Source organism: Lates calcarifer, linkage group LG4, assembly GCF_001640805.2.
Source record: "Lates calcarifer isolate ASB-BC8 linkage group LG4, TLL_Latcal_v3, whole genome shotgun sequence".
Classification (NCBI taxonomy): Eukaryota; Metazoa; Chordata; class Actinopteri; family Centropomidae; genus Lates; species Lates calcarifer.
In genome coordinates this window covers 5,894,532-5,910,011 of record NC_066836.1, presented here as the reverse complement: position 1 = coordinate 5,910,011, position 15,480 = coordinate 5,894,532, and the positions used below count along the sequence as shown (strand labels likewise).

The window sequence follows — 15,480 nt, the reverse complement described above, 5'->3', positions numbered from 1 at the left end:
GTTTGTTTTGTTTCCATTTTTCTTTTTTATTTCATCCCTATTTATAAATTGAATAAAAAAATATAAATATATTAGATTGCTGTTCATTTCCCCATGTACATTTACTCCAAGATATTTAAAGATCTCACACAAATAAAATGAACTTTTCAAAGAATTATAATTATGTACTGGGGCTGTCAAAATATCAGATTTTCACTACACGATTATCACGGCCAAAAGAATTCATGATAATGATACGGTCACAATATCTATAGGAATTTTGAGAAAAATAAATAAAATGCAACAAATCAGTCTTTATCTTTGTGTATTGTGTGTTTTGTCTCTTTCTTGTTACCGTACAAAAAGAACAATTACACAATATAGAAATATATGATGTCAATATTCAATTTTTTAAATGTCACGCTTGACGCTAATATTGCGACATTCCCATTATGTACTGTACTCGCAGAATAACATACCACTGAAAAAGCTGGAAAGATTTTTTTAAAGACTGTACAGTATGACTGGTGTAGAGTTAATCTATATCTCTGATTGGTTATTCCTCGTGATCAGTCTCACTTGATAGTTGCACGTGGCTGTGAAGAGTCAGTCACTTGATAAATGTGTCTTATTTATCACAGGCAGCTGTTTGACATCTGACATGTGTAGGAATGACCCAAAAAGTGAGCGGTGAGGTGGAGCTGAAGTTTCGACAGAAAATCCTTTAAGACGGACGAGGCGTGAAGGGCGGAGAAGGAGTTGTCGGTGGAAGACGTATGGCGAAGAAAGACAAGGAACAGAGGAAAAAAACAAAAAAAGGGCTGAAAGTCTCACCGTTAAAGCACTGGATCCATTTTCTCCTTTCATCTCTCTGGCCCCCAACATCAAACATGCTGTGGAGGAGACAAAATACTGGGTCAGACTCAACAAGACACTCGCTGCTGCCCTCTTGTGGTCCCAGAGTCCTCATCTCTGCCGGGACGGGACTGAGGACGTCAGGTACATGTTGTACTATAGTTGTACTTCAACGACTCTTCATATAAAGACACGTTTATTTACATCATCGCAAAAGATCCCGTCGTCCGTCTTGAGCTAAATCTGCTCCTGATCTCAGGTCTGTTTTTTTGCGATAAGAGATTGTAGATCTTAATGGCACCAGTCTGGATACATGAATAATCCATTAATGAATAAATAATATGAAGAGGAGCATTATTTGCACAGACTCGGTACCCTGTGTGACCCTGGCTGGATGTTTGGAAGTCATCACCGCTGAATAATGTACAACGCCACACCCAAAGGGAAGTCATGTCCCAGAGCTTTTTTATCAATCATTTGGGATGATATAATTTGATACAAAGGCCCGTTTCAGATGTTAGTAGAATAAGTCTGTTGTGTCTGCGACTGCGGAAATGGGTCATCTCATCTGACATCATCAAAGCAGTTACGGAACATTTACTCCATCTTTTATCGGCTGCTCTTATAACAGCAACCGATGGTCAATAACATTTCAACTAGGGGCTCAGAAATCCCAACCAGTCGACCGCAGAGGATTCATTTTATATTTTTAGACGCCCGGATGACGTTTTTTTCCACCTCAAGCCCCGGAGCCGCCGAGCAGGTTGAGGCTCAGTGTTTAGCTCAGAGGACAAAATCGCTGTTAACGGGGAAAACGAACTTATGACATTTCAGGCTCTTAACACGAGGCCAAGGTAAATATAGCAATAACACATAACACCCAAGAGGGGATTCTTAAAACTGGTATTATTGGTGCAGTAGTGATGCAAAAAGGAGGTACAGAAAAAAAAACACAAAACAAGTGATTCGGAGAAACGCCTGAAGAGACTCCTTTTCAGGACTTGGTGACAGAGTTAGGAAAAGTTACTGCATAAGAATGAAGGTCCTGCCGGATGTGGACGGGACAGAATGACTTTTGTGGGGCGTGTGTATATTTATTTTCTTTCTTTGAAGACCTGAGTGAAGCACACTGATAATTTAAGACTTGATTTAACATGACTTTTTAAGATGTAATTAAATCTGAGAAATATGAAAAACAGTAAAGACAACGAGGCCTCAAATATATAAACAATTAATTCACATTCTGTCAGTGTTTTCCAGCTGTAAACAACAATCATTTCTAATATTGCCATTAATTAATCATTAAACATGACACAGACTCCATAAGCAGCAGGAAATGGATGGAAAGATTCATTCAAGGCCCATATATGAGTTGGTTTTTATTATTATCTGGAAAAAACCTGCTTAGTAAGTTTTTCTGAGGAAACAAATCATTTTTCAAGAACTGCAGATATTCTGATAGATGCCTCTTGAAATTCAGTGTTTACAAACAGGCTTTATTTTTCCCAAGTTACAGAACTGATGTTGGATTTCAAAATAAAAAATTATAAGTCTTATGAAAGTGTTTCTTCCAGAGATTTTTTGGCAGGTAATTTACATGATTAAGAATTTATTTGGCAGTCTTCTTTTGTAATGGATGGAGCATTTCTTCTAAAAAATGTTAAATGACAAAGGATAAACTAGATGTAAACGTGTCTTCATCATGTGTGAGCAGAGACTTACTGAAAGTTCACTTTGTCTACTTGGAACCTCGTCTCGAAAATCCCTGAAGTTAACACTCGGCAGCGTAACAGGTCCTGTAAAACATGGAAACAGAGGAGATTAAAAAATTACAAAAAGCAAAGGTTTTGTTGGTGATTCACTGTCCTTATACTGAGCAGATGAACAGGAGGACTGACCTGGTCCGTTGGTGTGTAGTCGCTCTGTCTTACAGAGTCAATTCTGTCCAGGAAACTGCAAAGAGAAACAACAGATTCAGATTTTTGCACTAGGGTTTGTTAATTTCTACAGGCATGAAACAATTCACCACCGTCACTACACAAGAAAACTAAGAGATAATTGACATCTGTTCTCTTAAAACCGGATGCACAATAGTCAAAACCAAACCATAAGCACTGAACAACAGTTCATCTCACAGAAAAACCCAAAGCCACTTCCAGGCAAAGCCAAACATCTCCATTAACTGTAAGCGTGTCACAAATCTGACCACACCACAAACGTCACGTCATTTATCACATCCATCTCTTCGACAGTGCCTGTTTGAAATGTTCATGTTCATGTACAGTGAACGCTGCAGCCGCCATGTCTGACTCCCCGTAGAGGCTCGACAGGCCGGTGTCGAGGCAGATGGTTACCACAAGAGGGCAGGGCTGCTCAGTCTGAGCTATTTTGGTCTGTCTCTAGCCAGAGTGATTACATAAGGCGGTTATTGTGGAGGTTAGACAGCTTGCTGTTGCCGTCTCTTCACTACTGAGAGAGCATGTGCAGCGGTGGTAGCGGTAGCAGCAGCAGCAGCAGCAGCAGCAGCTGGGCCTCTCTGCAGCACAGCAGGCAGGCTCAGGACACCGAGGCTGGGGGACACACGGTCACCCAGGCCCCTGGATGGTCTGGATCACACCGTGAAAAGACTCCAATAGGGCCTGTTTGAGGGCCAGAGTGCATATAGGCTAAACCAAAGACTGTATCAATACACTGTTGTGGAAAAAAGCACCTCAAAATGTATTTGATGCGACTGTATACATCAATAAAAGCGCCCTTTAATACTCAATAGGTCTCTTCAGGACAGTTTAGGGCATTTAGCTTTCTGTTACCTTAACTGACTTATTGAGGGGGCAACTGTGGACCACACCAGGGTTAGAAATTAACTGGGGCCTAAAGCAAAAGTACCCTTGGAAATACTGTTGATACAAACATGTTTACCAGCACCAAATGTTAATGTGCAACTCATAAAAAAGACCTAAATTCCTTTAAGTCACAGAAAGGGCTACCAACGGGTGAATTTTTCTATTCAATTAGTTCCATTATTTTATTTTATTTTTCTCAGGAAGAAGGACAATTTTGATGGTTCTAGCTTCCAAAATGTACATTTTTCCCTTTAATTCTAAATGTAAATTGATTATATTTGGATTTTAGACTGTTGCTTTGACAAATAAAGGTATTTAAATATGTCAATTTGAGCTTTGGGTGATTGCGATAAGCATTTTCAGCACCAATTTGTTAGTTTCAGCTCTGTCTGATACCCTGGATTATTCCTAAATTAAATGAAAAATAGGAAATAAGGAGCAGTTCACAGGTCACAGCCATGTTAGTAATCTCACAACAACAGCATTAAAGAAAAACAAGTATATTTTTCTATGCAAGTAAATAAAGTAAAGTTGTATGTAGGAGACAGATGCAGACCAAACAGCCTCACAATATCTGTACCATCCCTCGTTTTTCCACCCAAAACTGTCTGTGGCTTCAGGACGTCACAAGACAGACAACACGGCTGCAGCATACGAGAAACCTGATGCACGTAAGATTAGCAGTCAGGGGTTTGGGTTTCTGTACGGTTGTCAGTTCGTGTTCAAGCAGCACACCTAACAGTAACACACCCATCCTGAATTAAACGACTGAGAATGAATGCTCCATTATGAACCATTAGATAACAAGAGACACCGCTCATGTGCTCTGACAATGTTTTCATTGCTCCGACTTTTTATTTCAAGTCCACACAAAAGGAGAAGTTAAGGCTATTTCTGAAAGAGTGCTTGACTTTCTCACACAGAGGTCATGTTCATGTGCAGCAGATGTATCTCCTGTATCACCAGATACATCATGTACAGTGTAAAGAAAGGAAAAGCAGCATTTAAATATCAAAAACTACATGTGATTTCTGTCTGCACGCAAATATTATCACGTCTTTAAATGATTTTCATTGACTTGGTTAATTGATCAGTCTTTAAAAATGTTACCACAGCCTTAAGTGACATCTAAAAATTGCTTATTTATTATTTTAGTACACACTACACTATGTACTTATTAACCAGGCGAGATAAGTGTGCCAGATCAGAGGTCTAATCTATTATGTAAAAATTCCCACAATTCTTTTCTGGCTCTGGAGGAGGAGTCCGAGCCTTTGACTTAACGCCCCGACCTTCGAACAGTTGTTACTTTTTGGCCAAGCTGCAAAAACTGAACGAATGGACCTGAACTTTGACCTCTCTACAGACACCACACACCTAAACCTGAAGCTCAAAGACGCCCTGACTCTGTAAAACAATGTTTTCATGAACAGGAGCTTTGGATCCTGAGCTCTTGTTTAATTGAAATTTGATCTCCCCTGCTTTTGAATAATTTTAAGAGACGTGAAGAAGTGAAAGTATAACAATATTTCACAAGAAAGAACCAAAGATTAGACAAATTATTTATAAGAGAATCAAGGTTTTTCCCATTTCTGACCCAGGATATCGTCAGATTAAGAGCAGCAATAAAATAATAGTTTTTAACAATGCCAAATATTCAGATTTCAGCTTCTCAAATGACAAAACTTGCTGTTTCTCTTCTCATATATCACTTTTTTTTTTTTTACTTCTGACAGAGACAAAACAAAACATTTGAAGATGTCAGCTTTGCAAAGTTGTGATGGACATTTTTTGACATTTCATAGATTAGATGATTTAATATAATCATTTGTTGTAGCCTTTACCTGAGTAACTTACTTGTGGGCTTCTCAATATCCAGGTTGGGGGAACCTCTGCTCTATTAGCAGTGTGTGAAGACAGATAACTAGTTCTACTGACTATGAGCAAAATAAGAAGCTGAAACACTGAGGGATCAAACCTGTGAAATGTTTGATACTTTAGCTTGAAAAAATGAAATGAAACGTTAAAATAATTACTAAAATGGTTGCTGTTTTCTTTTCTGTTATTCAACTTTTGTTTCTTTGCTTTATAAAAGACTTAAGAGTGTGTTTTAGTATGAAATGAATGCAAAAAAAAAAAAGTGAAAAAGACAAAAATACAAATCTGAAATCAACTCAGCAACATGCAGAGATGTGGTGACTTGTGTCTTGGCTCTGCAGTCATACAACGAGTCGGTTCAAGAAACGCATTTAGCAAATCACACAATTAAATACATCTATTTGTCAATTAGTGCTTCTCTGGAACAAGCACAACCAGCAGCACCCATCAGACTGCATTTTAAAAAGAGTATCACAGCCACTCATCTCTGCCTGAGCAGAAACGAGACACGTACTCACACACAAAAACATAAGCAAAAACCTCCAAAAACCTCCAGCTTCTGCCCCATCACTGCAACAATGTGGGAGTATTTTTAGTAAGCCTTCCTTGCAGAAACCTAGCTAGGTTATAATTACTGAGCGCTTTGTGACTGCCATGTGACAGAAGTACTATTGGTAGAGCACTGGAGAGCCAAATATAGTCCTCGTACCCAGCGAGAAGAAAAAAAAAAGAAAAAGAAAAAAAGAACAAGGGTCCTGGATCCAGGAAAAACGCCGTAAAAGATAACATTGATTACAGAGCGGCCGTCCAGATAATGCCTTATCAAAAAAGGTTTAGGTGCAGTTTTCAGTGACTGTGGTTGTTCTGGTCGAGTGTTACACGACGTAAAACAAGCTGTGTTTTCAGGGTCCAGGGGAAATTTGTGGTTTGTGTTGGTTTTCGTCAGTTTCCTCCCAGAACCGTTTCCAGATCCATTATGTGATGTGGTCATTCTGGCCAAAACGAGCGGATGTGAGGAATAAGAGGCCGCCGGTTTTTCACTTTGTTCTACGTCTACAGTACCTGTATGGAAAATTATGATTTATTACTTGTTGTGAATTTGTCTTTGTGTTTTTTACTCCCACTTTTAAGTCTGTTTGTGACCATCAGACGGCATCAATCCAGCTGTAATTTTTCATTTCTCTTTTCATCCTCACACACTTTTACCACTCCATGACAGTTTGTTCTGATTTGGCAGCTTAAACTGAAAAAGTCCACTACTATCTTGTCTATTACAGTCGCTCTCTTTCTGTCTGCGGGGCTGGGTTGTCTCTGTATTTAGCCAAAACACATTGTACTCGTCCTGCGGGCCAGTCTGTGTTGCTATGTATAGGCTTTGTTGTGGACAGTATCACTTGACTTGGCCTGGTCTTTCTGTGTCGTTGGCCTCATCTTTCCATAAAACACACACACACACACAGAGACCAATATGTTGAGGGACAGTTGATGCTGTGGGGGCCCTCAGGCCTCAGCCGACCACGTGGTCCAGGTCACATGTTGCTGCCCATTGAGCAGAAAAGTGGGTAGAGGGAAGATGGTGGTGGTTGGTGGTGATGGTTGTAGAAAGGCGGAGGTATTGAAACGCTTCATACAACCGAGGCTCGGGGACATGGGTCACCCAGCTCCACGGGGGCTTCTTCCTGAACCACAGAGCTTGACTAAAGCTCTTGTACCATTAGGTTGCTTTCGGAGAGCCAGAACAAACAAACAAACAAATACAAATAAAGCTACAGACAAGATAAAGCAGCAAACCGGCAAAGAAGTGAAACCAACGGCAACGATTCAGTTTAAACATTCAAATAAGCTGTATCAAGACAGCATTTGTCAAAAATCAAAGAGCCTCAAAAGTAAAAAAAAAACACACACAGTGAAAAGTTGCAGCAATGCAGGAGTAAAAGGCTGGAAAAAGTCCCCTCTGACAGACAGTCAACCTTCACACCAACCAACAGCGCCCGGCCTCATGTGCTCATTTGATAATTGGGTTGACTTTTTACAAATAGTGGACCATCTTTAATTAGCAGAGCAGAGGATCCAATCAATAGTTTCCATATTTTGAGCCGCTCAGGCCAGCATAATGGACTTTCACTTTAGTCTCCAACCGGCTGGTGTGACAGCGCTTTAAAACTCACTGCTGGACACGGCAGCAGCAGTCATGTCCAGCTAAAGCTTTCCTTAAATGTTTTAGTTTACAGGCCTGTGCATATGTTTCTGTATCACTGTATATTCACTGTGTATTCACTTGTAGTTCATATTTAATTTGCCATGATCAAAGAGAACTGTTTGAAGTTAACAAATCAGGATATTTATCTGAGATAAACAGGAGAACAAAAGCAATATTCACCCTCCCAGTAAAAAAGAAATGAGCTCCGCCTAAAGTTAACTCAAAGTTCATTTACGGGAAATTGATGGCAAACGGCATCACTGTTCTAACCACACTGTTTGACAAACAAATGATGTCTGGGAAATGTAGAAGATGATAATTGACAGTCACATCACTGAACAGGACACAAAACCAACTAAATACAGTAACACTGTACATCTTGGGTCTACGAGGACTACTTTCATTATCAGTCGAGTATTAATCGATGCATCATTTTGTCTATGAAATTTCTGAAAATGATAAAGAAAGTCCATCATAATTTCCTAAAATCCAAGGTGATGTATTCTTGTTTTGTTTGACCAACAGTCTTAACCCAAAGATATTTAATTTACCATGATATAAAGCTAATAATCCTCATGTTACAGCAGCTGGAAACAGAGAATGTTTGATATTTATCCTTATAAAACACAAAAACTTTGCAGATTCATCAATTACTAATCATTTCAGCTCAACTTAGATCATTCCCAAAATTACATGTGTGGCAAACTTTAATCTAATATCTCAGCTTGTAAACTTTTAATTCATGCTTCACTTGTCTTCTCTTACAACACCCAGTATCTGAACTAAAACCAGCCGTGCTCATCACGTAATGCAGACTGTCAAGAGGTATTGAGCTGGTACAGCACACGCAGCCACGTGCCGGTGGGACAGAAGCGAAGGTGGAGCTGTGCAGGATCCCGGTCACCTGGTGGAAAGATCTGAGCCCCGGGTTCAACTCATCCATCCAAACAGGAACACTGTGCAGTTTGGGAGATGGATCTGAAACTAGACAAATCCATCAACGGCTCAGTGGGTACTTCCTAAATATAGGCGCAAGAACGGAGACACTCCTGAAAGTCAAACCAAATCTTGTGTAAACAAAAGTGCCTGCTTTATCTCAAGGCCGCATCAAGTCATGGTTTTGAAAGGTGTTGTATAAAAATGTAAAATACATTGTAATGCCCTTTTGTGTCTGTTCAGTGTCTACGTGGACCATTACATTACCTCTGCTTAAAATAGACTCAGCCCCCTAAATTCAGTGTTTGAGCCACGGTGGGGACTCTGACAGACCTGCACTGTGTCCCCTGCTCCCCCCAACACACAACTACAGTTCTCACAGGGAAATTGACTTATGGGTTTTTCTCTAAATAATACTGAGGCCCAACATCGATACGCTATCTGTCAGCTACTGAATTAGTCTGCGCCAAAAATAGAAAACCCAAGTAAAAATAGTCTAATCAACAATATTGAGCAGGTTTCTATTCTCTCGCCCGCAAACAACCGGCAGCCTCCATGTCGAATTAGTTGTTCCGCTTGGAAGTCAACTGGTGACCCAATGAAAATGAGCTTTTCCTCTTTTCCCCTAATCAAAACTCAATAACTAATATCAGACAGGGGAGTCTACAGTATCAGTGCAGATTGCATAAGCCTGAACCGAGCCGTGCAGACTCACGATTAGAAACCAATGGCTGCACAGGAGGAGAGAAATAAAATAAAAACAATGATAATAAGTTAATTCCTTTTTTTCCCCCCAATCTTATTTGTTAAGATTTGAAACGTGTATTTTCTCAGGATGACACTGAGTCAGAGCTGGAGCTGTGTGCAGGCCTGTGTGCTGTTTGTGTAGTTCACCAACAGGCCTCCGGGTGGCATCCCTTCGCTCCTGCTGCACACAGCCTCCTCTTCCACACTGACCCTGCCTGCTTTTAGCAGCTGGGTTCCCATGGCAACCCCAGTCAGTCCATACCACTCCTCTCTCTCTCCCTCTCTCTCTCTATCCCCCTGTCTCTTCCTAAGCCAGGCTGCACTTGTATCCTTCCATTCCCAGACTCTCCCATACATCAACACAAAGCAGAACCATGCTCTGTGCTGGCTTTCTACTCTGTATGTGTGTCACTCTGTGTGTGTGTGTGTGCGTTTGGTGGGAGGGCACAGCAAATTTAGGCTTATGAAGACAGATTATTTTAGAGAGTGTCACCGTTTTTCGAGCAAGCACAACCAAAAATAAGTCTCGTCTTCAGTTAAGGGAGGACTGTAACGTGTAGCGTGTAAAAAGAGACACACACACACACACACACACACACACACACAGTTACTGAAATCTGTCACAGACCTGGCAGACGCAGTGTCAGCGGTGATAAATTAGACGCACAGGGTTATACGAGTTGAGAGCTGAACCATGGGGATAATTGATAAGGATGTTACAAGTCACGGAGCGAGTCAATAGGAGTCCCGTGAGACAGGCCTGGCTAGGGTAATGTGCGCTGGAAAATGACACTTCATGGCCAAGTGGTAACTGCAAAACTGTGGTGGTGGCGTTGTGACGGCGTTGTTACATCCTCAAATCAGAAACTCGCAGCAGCTTTGAACGGGCAGCTAGTCTGTACGACATGGATTTGAAGTGATTTGATGTGTTGGTGATTAGTGGGATATCTGTACGGAGTAATGAGCGTACGGTGTCATTACGAACAGGTGAGAACAGGGTCAGAGGAGCCACACCGGCGCCGCAGATTATTCCAGCGGTTTGTTGTAAAAAATAATACTAATCACTTTGCTGTTCAGTAAAATTAGATCATGGGCTGATACACCTCTCTCCTCATTTCACTCCACACAGCTCTAAAATATAATGTCAAATACACCAAAATCTTTTAATTCTGTTGCAGGTGAGGTTTCTTTTCTTTCATCTAGACTTTCTGAATATACTGGACGAGTCAACGAGGCAAATATTCTGATAATCGAGTCACTGTTTCAGGCCTTTTCCAGCTTCTTAAAAATGAAAATGTGCTTCCTTTCTCTGTCTTATGTGATACTAAACTGAATATCTTTATATTTTGTTCTTTTATTCTAACAGTAATTATTATTTAAAGCTGTCACCTTTTGGTTTCCAGGATATAACGAGCACTTTTCATAATTTTCAGATATTTTATAGGATATTAACTGATTAATAAAGAAAGACTAATTGATGATAAAAACAATCATTAGTTGCAGCCCTGCACTGGACTGGAAATGTCTATAGATACAGGTGGTTGAGTTTATTTAATAGCAAAATGCCATGACAGCACAATTAGCATGAACATCCTCTGTTATACAAACTGTTTTGTGTCTGATGTGTGTGTCTAAAAACACAAAGTGCCACAGCTGTATATATGCTGTAGTTTACAGACTTGGTCTACAATTAATGTGTTTTAATTAAGTCAAAAAAAAAAAAAACACAACTAAATCACCCTTCATTAGGTCTATAAAATAAAGAAAATATTTTTAAAATGTTCATCTGAATTTTCCTGACACTCAAAAACTAGAATCACATACAGTTCAGTAAAACACCAGATCCTCACAGTTCAGAAACATTTTCATTTCAGAAATTACTTGAATGATTAATTAATTACCAAAACAGTTACAACTTCATTTTCTGTTATTTCAACGAGTGAATTAATCGACTCGTTGTAGCCGAAGTCCCCAGAGTTTATGCTTCAGCAGACACAGAAAGAAACATTACTAAATAAATACCAATATGCACAAAGGAACATGTAAGTACATTACGCCTTTGTTTAACCTGTCGCAGCTGTAAAAACATATCAGGTGTGGACTGGAATTAAATTTCTAAATAAATATTGCTTTAGAGTACAGTACAGTGGCACTCTAAAGAACCACAAAGGCACACAAAGAGGAACCGGATACTCCCTTATTATCTTGTCAGGACACTTTAAGATAGATACAGACCAGTATCTGTTTGGTGTTCGTCAGTACTGAGATGCTCCAGAATGCCAGGTTAAGAACGGCTACGACAATAAATCACCCAACCAAAAACCGCTGAACCATGGCTTGTGTGCTGGAGCCGGATGTTTACTTAAGTTAGCCTCCAAGCTACCTCCTTCAGCCTAGCCTGATGAAACAGCCAACAGCTCAATCTGTCTAGGGAAACAAACCGCTGTGACAGAAAAATATAAAAGGTTTCTATAAATAGCCTCGTGCCCCCCTCCTTCTCCTCCTCCTCCTCTGACCACATTCCACAGGAGGTGAAAGTTGAGGCTTGTTTGACTAGTGGCTGAGGTGGAGGGAGACCTTTTGCCTGGGTGTGGCTGGACACTGCTAACTGCTAGCCTTGCTGCTAGCCCAGGCCTACAGGGCTCTACAACAACCTGAGCTACAGTAGCAGCACACAACCAGGCCTAACTCTGAAGCAGGCAGGGGCGCTGAGATGTGATACAAAACACGCTAATGTCAATGCTAAACACACACTTGGTCATGTGCTTTTTTTTTTGGGGTGGATTTTTGCACAGCTCCAAGTCTGCTGTTGCTCACTCTGATAGGCAACAGGGAGAGAGAGTGAGGAGCTGGGAGCCCCTGTCATGATTAGACAGCAAAATGTCTCCTAGCGTGTCAAACCACGCTTTGATCAATTCAGCTCCCCCCTCTCTGTCTCCAACAGTGGAAGAAATGGTTGAGCTGTGTGTGTGTGTGTGTGTGTGTGTGGAGTAGGGGGAGACAGAGTGAGCAGGAAAAGCATATGAGTGCATTCATACACTCGCGATGATTTGTTTATATCAGGGCATTAAGAGAAGAGAAGGTATGGCCAGTGCAGTGCGTAGTTGCTCACACACACACACTCACACACACACACACACACACACACACACAAAACCAACACAGAGGCGTTTTGTGTCTCACCTTCTGCTACTGACCTTCCCTTTGTTTACAGCGCATTGCCGGGATACTCCCTTTGATTCGGCTGCGCACACGTGACCCTCCGCCAGTTTCTGCTCTGCAGTACTGCTGCTAAAAATAGCCTCAGCTTGCCCTGGCTCCACAGCTAGTTTACATAAGCTCTAAGGGGGGTGGGGGGTTGTGGTGGAGGGGGGGGGAGAAAAGGGAGCGACAGAGTGGGGGGGGCTCAGTGAAGAGAGAGAGAGAGAGAGGGAGAAAGAGAGAGAGAGAGGAGGAGGAGCAGGGGGGTCTATGGACGACCATTCCACAATCTCTGAGCAGGGAACCTGCTTCGCCACTGCTGTCCTCCAGCAGTCTGTGCCTTTACACTCCTGGTCAACAGCAGGGTGTGTATATGTGTGTGTGTGACTGTGTGTGTGTGTGAGAGAGAGAGAGAGAAAGGTATGTGTGTGTGTGTGTGTGTGCAGTCAGCACACACAGTAACAGACTCGCAGATATCCGCCATTCACCAGCCTCGCTCTGTGTCTCTGTCTGTCCTTTAAAATGGACGCACATTTTAACCCAAAAATAAAAATCTATTTATAGCCACAATTCTCCTTCTTTAAGTGGAACATAAATTCCCATTTTTTCGCTGCAACACTGCTCATGTTTTGTAGATCAGCCAGATGATACTAACAATTAAACACACATACAAACAAACAAAATGTGACACGATTTTGCTAATTTGTTATGTAGCACAAGAGGACATTTTACATTTTAAATATACTGCTTAAAACATATATCTCTTTCCATGGAGCTGTGCCGTCTTTCTAATGTGATCCAACTCATTGACTAAACTAAATACAGTCTGTCAGAGCCTCTGGTCTCTAGAAACAAAATAAAAACACACTGGCAGTGTAGCTAATCTTGTGACATGTAGCATGCTATGCTGAGCAGCTTTAGGCTCTCTTAACTGTTTCCAAATGCCCGGGCAGGCTGAGAGCTTTCAACACCCCACATCTACAACTTCTACAACATCCAGAGCACTTTAAAACACTTAACTAATGGACAGAAAAAGCCATTAACAGTTACAGTAACACTAAATCTCAGGGCCCTACTGTTAGAACTTGAAGATGTTGAATGTTTAAATGACTAAAAAAGGGTTTAAACACATGCACGCACACACACTTTGGAAAAGACTTCATATAGGGGGAGACATGTGTTCTCATGTGTTCTGCAACATCCTCTCTGCTGTCGCTTTCTGGCCTCAAGAGAGGACTGAATAGATGGACTGAGAGAGAGAGAGAGAGAGAGAGAGAGAGAGAGAGTGAGAGAGAGAGGGAGAGAGAGAAAGAGGGACAGTGGAAGAAAGAGAGAGAGAGTCAGTCCCACAGGGGGCTCTAACAACCTTAAGGACAGTGGTTTGTGTAGATGTAGAGTCCCACTGAGCTTCCAGTAGATCAGATTCTGCAGTTCAGCTCAAAACCACTCCTTCCTCTTCCTCAGAAATCATGCACACAACTGCACACACACACAACTACACACACACACACACACACACACACACACACACACTTCCATAGTGCCCCCTTTGATTATTTCTCAGTCAGCTGACACCAGGGTCATCTGATTTTAGCAAGTGACACAAAGGTTTTTGTTAATCTGGATTAAGGCCTTTTATGATTCTTTTTTATGAATAAAGTATTTTTTTTAAACAATTAGTATAGTTATAAAATCATGATTAGAATTGAGCTATAGTAAACATCACTTATTCTCTTCTTGAAAAGGTTAAAAATAAATGAAGGGATTCAATAAAGGGAACTGAAACCATTTGGGCTATTTTTAAGAGTTTAGCACTGGAAGTGGTTAAAGCACTCAACAACTACAAGATATGAGCATACCAAAATAAAACAGATAAGAACATTAATAGTTAGAGATGCATCCAAAAACACTTGACGGAATATAACTGGTGCTGTTTCATAATCTTTTTAGGGGTAAAATAAGGATGCACTTTTATTTTGATAGTTTCAGTATGTGTTTTAATTATAATCTGTGCAGCATTTAAACTTGGTTGTGTTGCTGCATCATCTTTTTTAAAAAAAATTCTCTGTACCTGTCCATCACTGTCTTTCATTACAGTTAACATCTACAGACTGTGATTGTCTAACAAACTCTCAGCTTCATACTTTTTAAGATGCATACACTTAACTTGTGACTTTAGATTTCATTTTCAAACTAAGCAAAGCCCCTAAAGTGGACAAAACAATACAGTCCATGAAGGTTTAACACAATTTCAAATGCTGCTGTGGCTGCAGTGAGACAAACATCCCAGTGGAAAATCAATTCCTCATGCATTAAAAATAACTTGATAACCAATCTGGAGGGGAAAAAAGTTATTACATTGAAATATATTAACACACATGTTGTGTTTCTACATCAAAATCAGCTAAAACATGAAGAAATCAAGCAACTTATTGGTGACAGAAAAAAGCAGCGGTGACATGCAGCCGGTGTATAAATATCGCTCTCTCGGGCTCTTCCTTGAACAGAAGAGGCTCCTTATTGAGGAGAGCCACTGTTTGCGAAGCGTAGCCCCTCTGTTTCTGTAGGCCCTTCAGGGGCCGGGGCTGGCTGACAATGCCGGCCATTCTTAGCACTTTACTGCCCCAGATGACTGTGTCAGTGGCCCCCAGGCTGGTGGCAGAGTCCCGTGACCAGCACTACACCCCAGCCCCAACACCCAGCCCCAGCCTAGGCCAGGAACCAGACCCAGCCCTTAGATATGTCTATCCACAACCCGGCCCCATCTCCAGGACTGCTGGAGACTAGTCCTGACCCAGCTGTACCTCTCTGTCCTGGGCCACCTACACATCACAACGCCCT

The 15,480-nt window shown here is 41.1% G+C and overlaps 1 protein-coding gene across 2 annotated transcripts in view; it reads right to left on the bottom strand.

The window, feature by feature from the left end:
• Window positions 1–15,480, bottom strand: part of LOC108884251 (guanine nucleotide-binding protein G(olf) subunit alpha) — a 45,064-nt gene that overhangs the window by 4,747 nt on the left and 24,837 nt on the right. For both annotated transcript variants that reach the window (XM_018678049.2, XM_018678050.2), the window contains exons 6-8: window positions 2,733–2,787; window positions 2,557–2,630; window positions 814–872 (exon numbers count right to left, since the gene is read on the bottom strand). In XM_018678049.2, coding sequence (XP_018533565.1) covers window positions 814–872; window positions 2,557–2,630; window positions 2,733–2,787 — 188 coding nt within the window. The remainder of the gene's footprint in view (window positions 1–813; window positions 873–2,556; window positions 2,631–2,732; window positions 2,788–15,480) is intronic.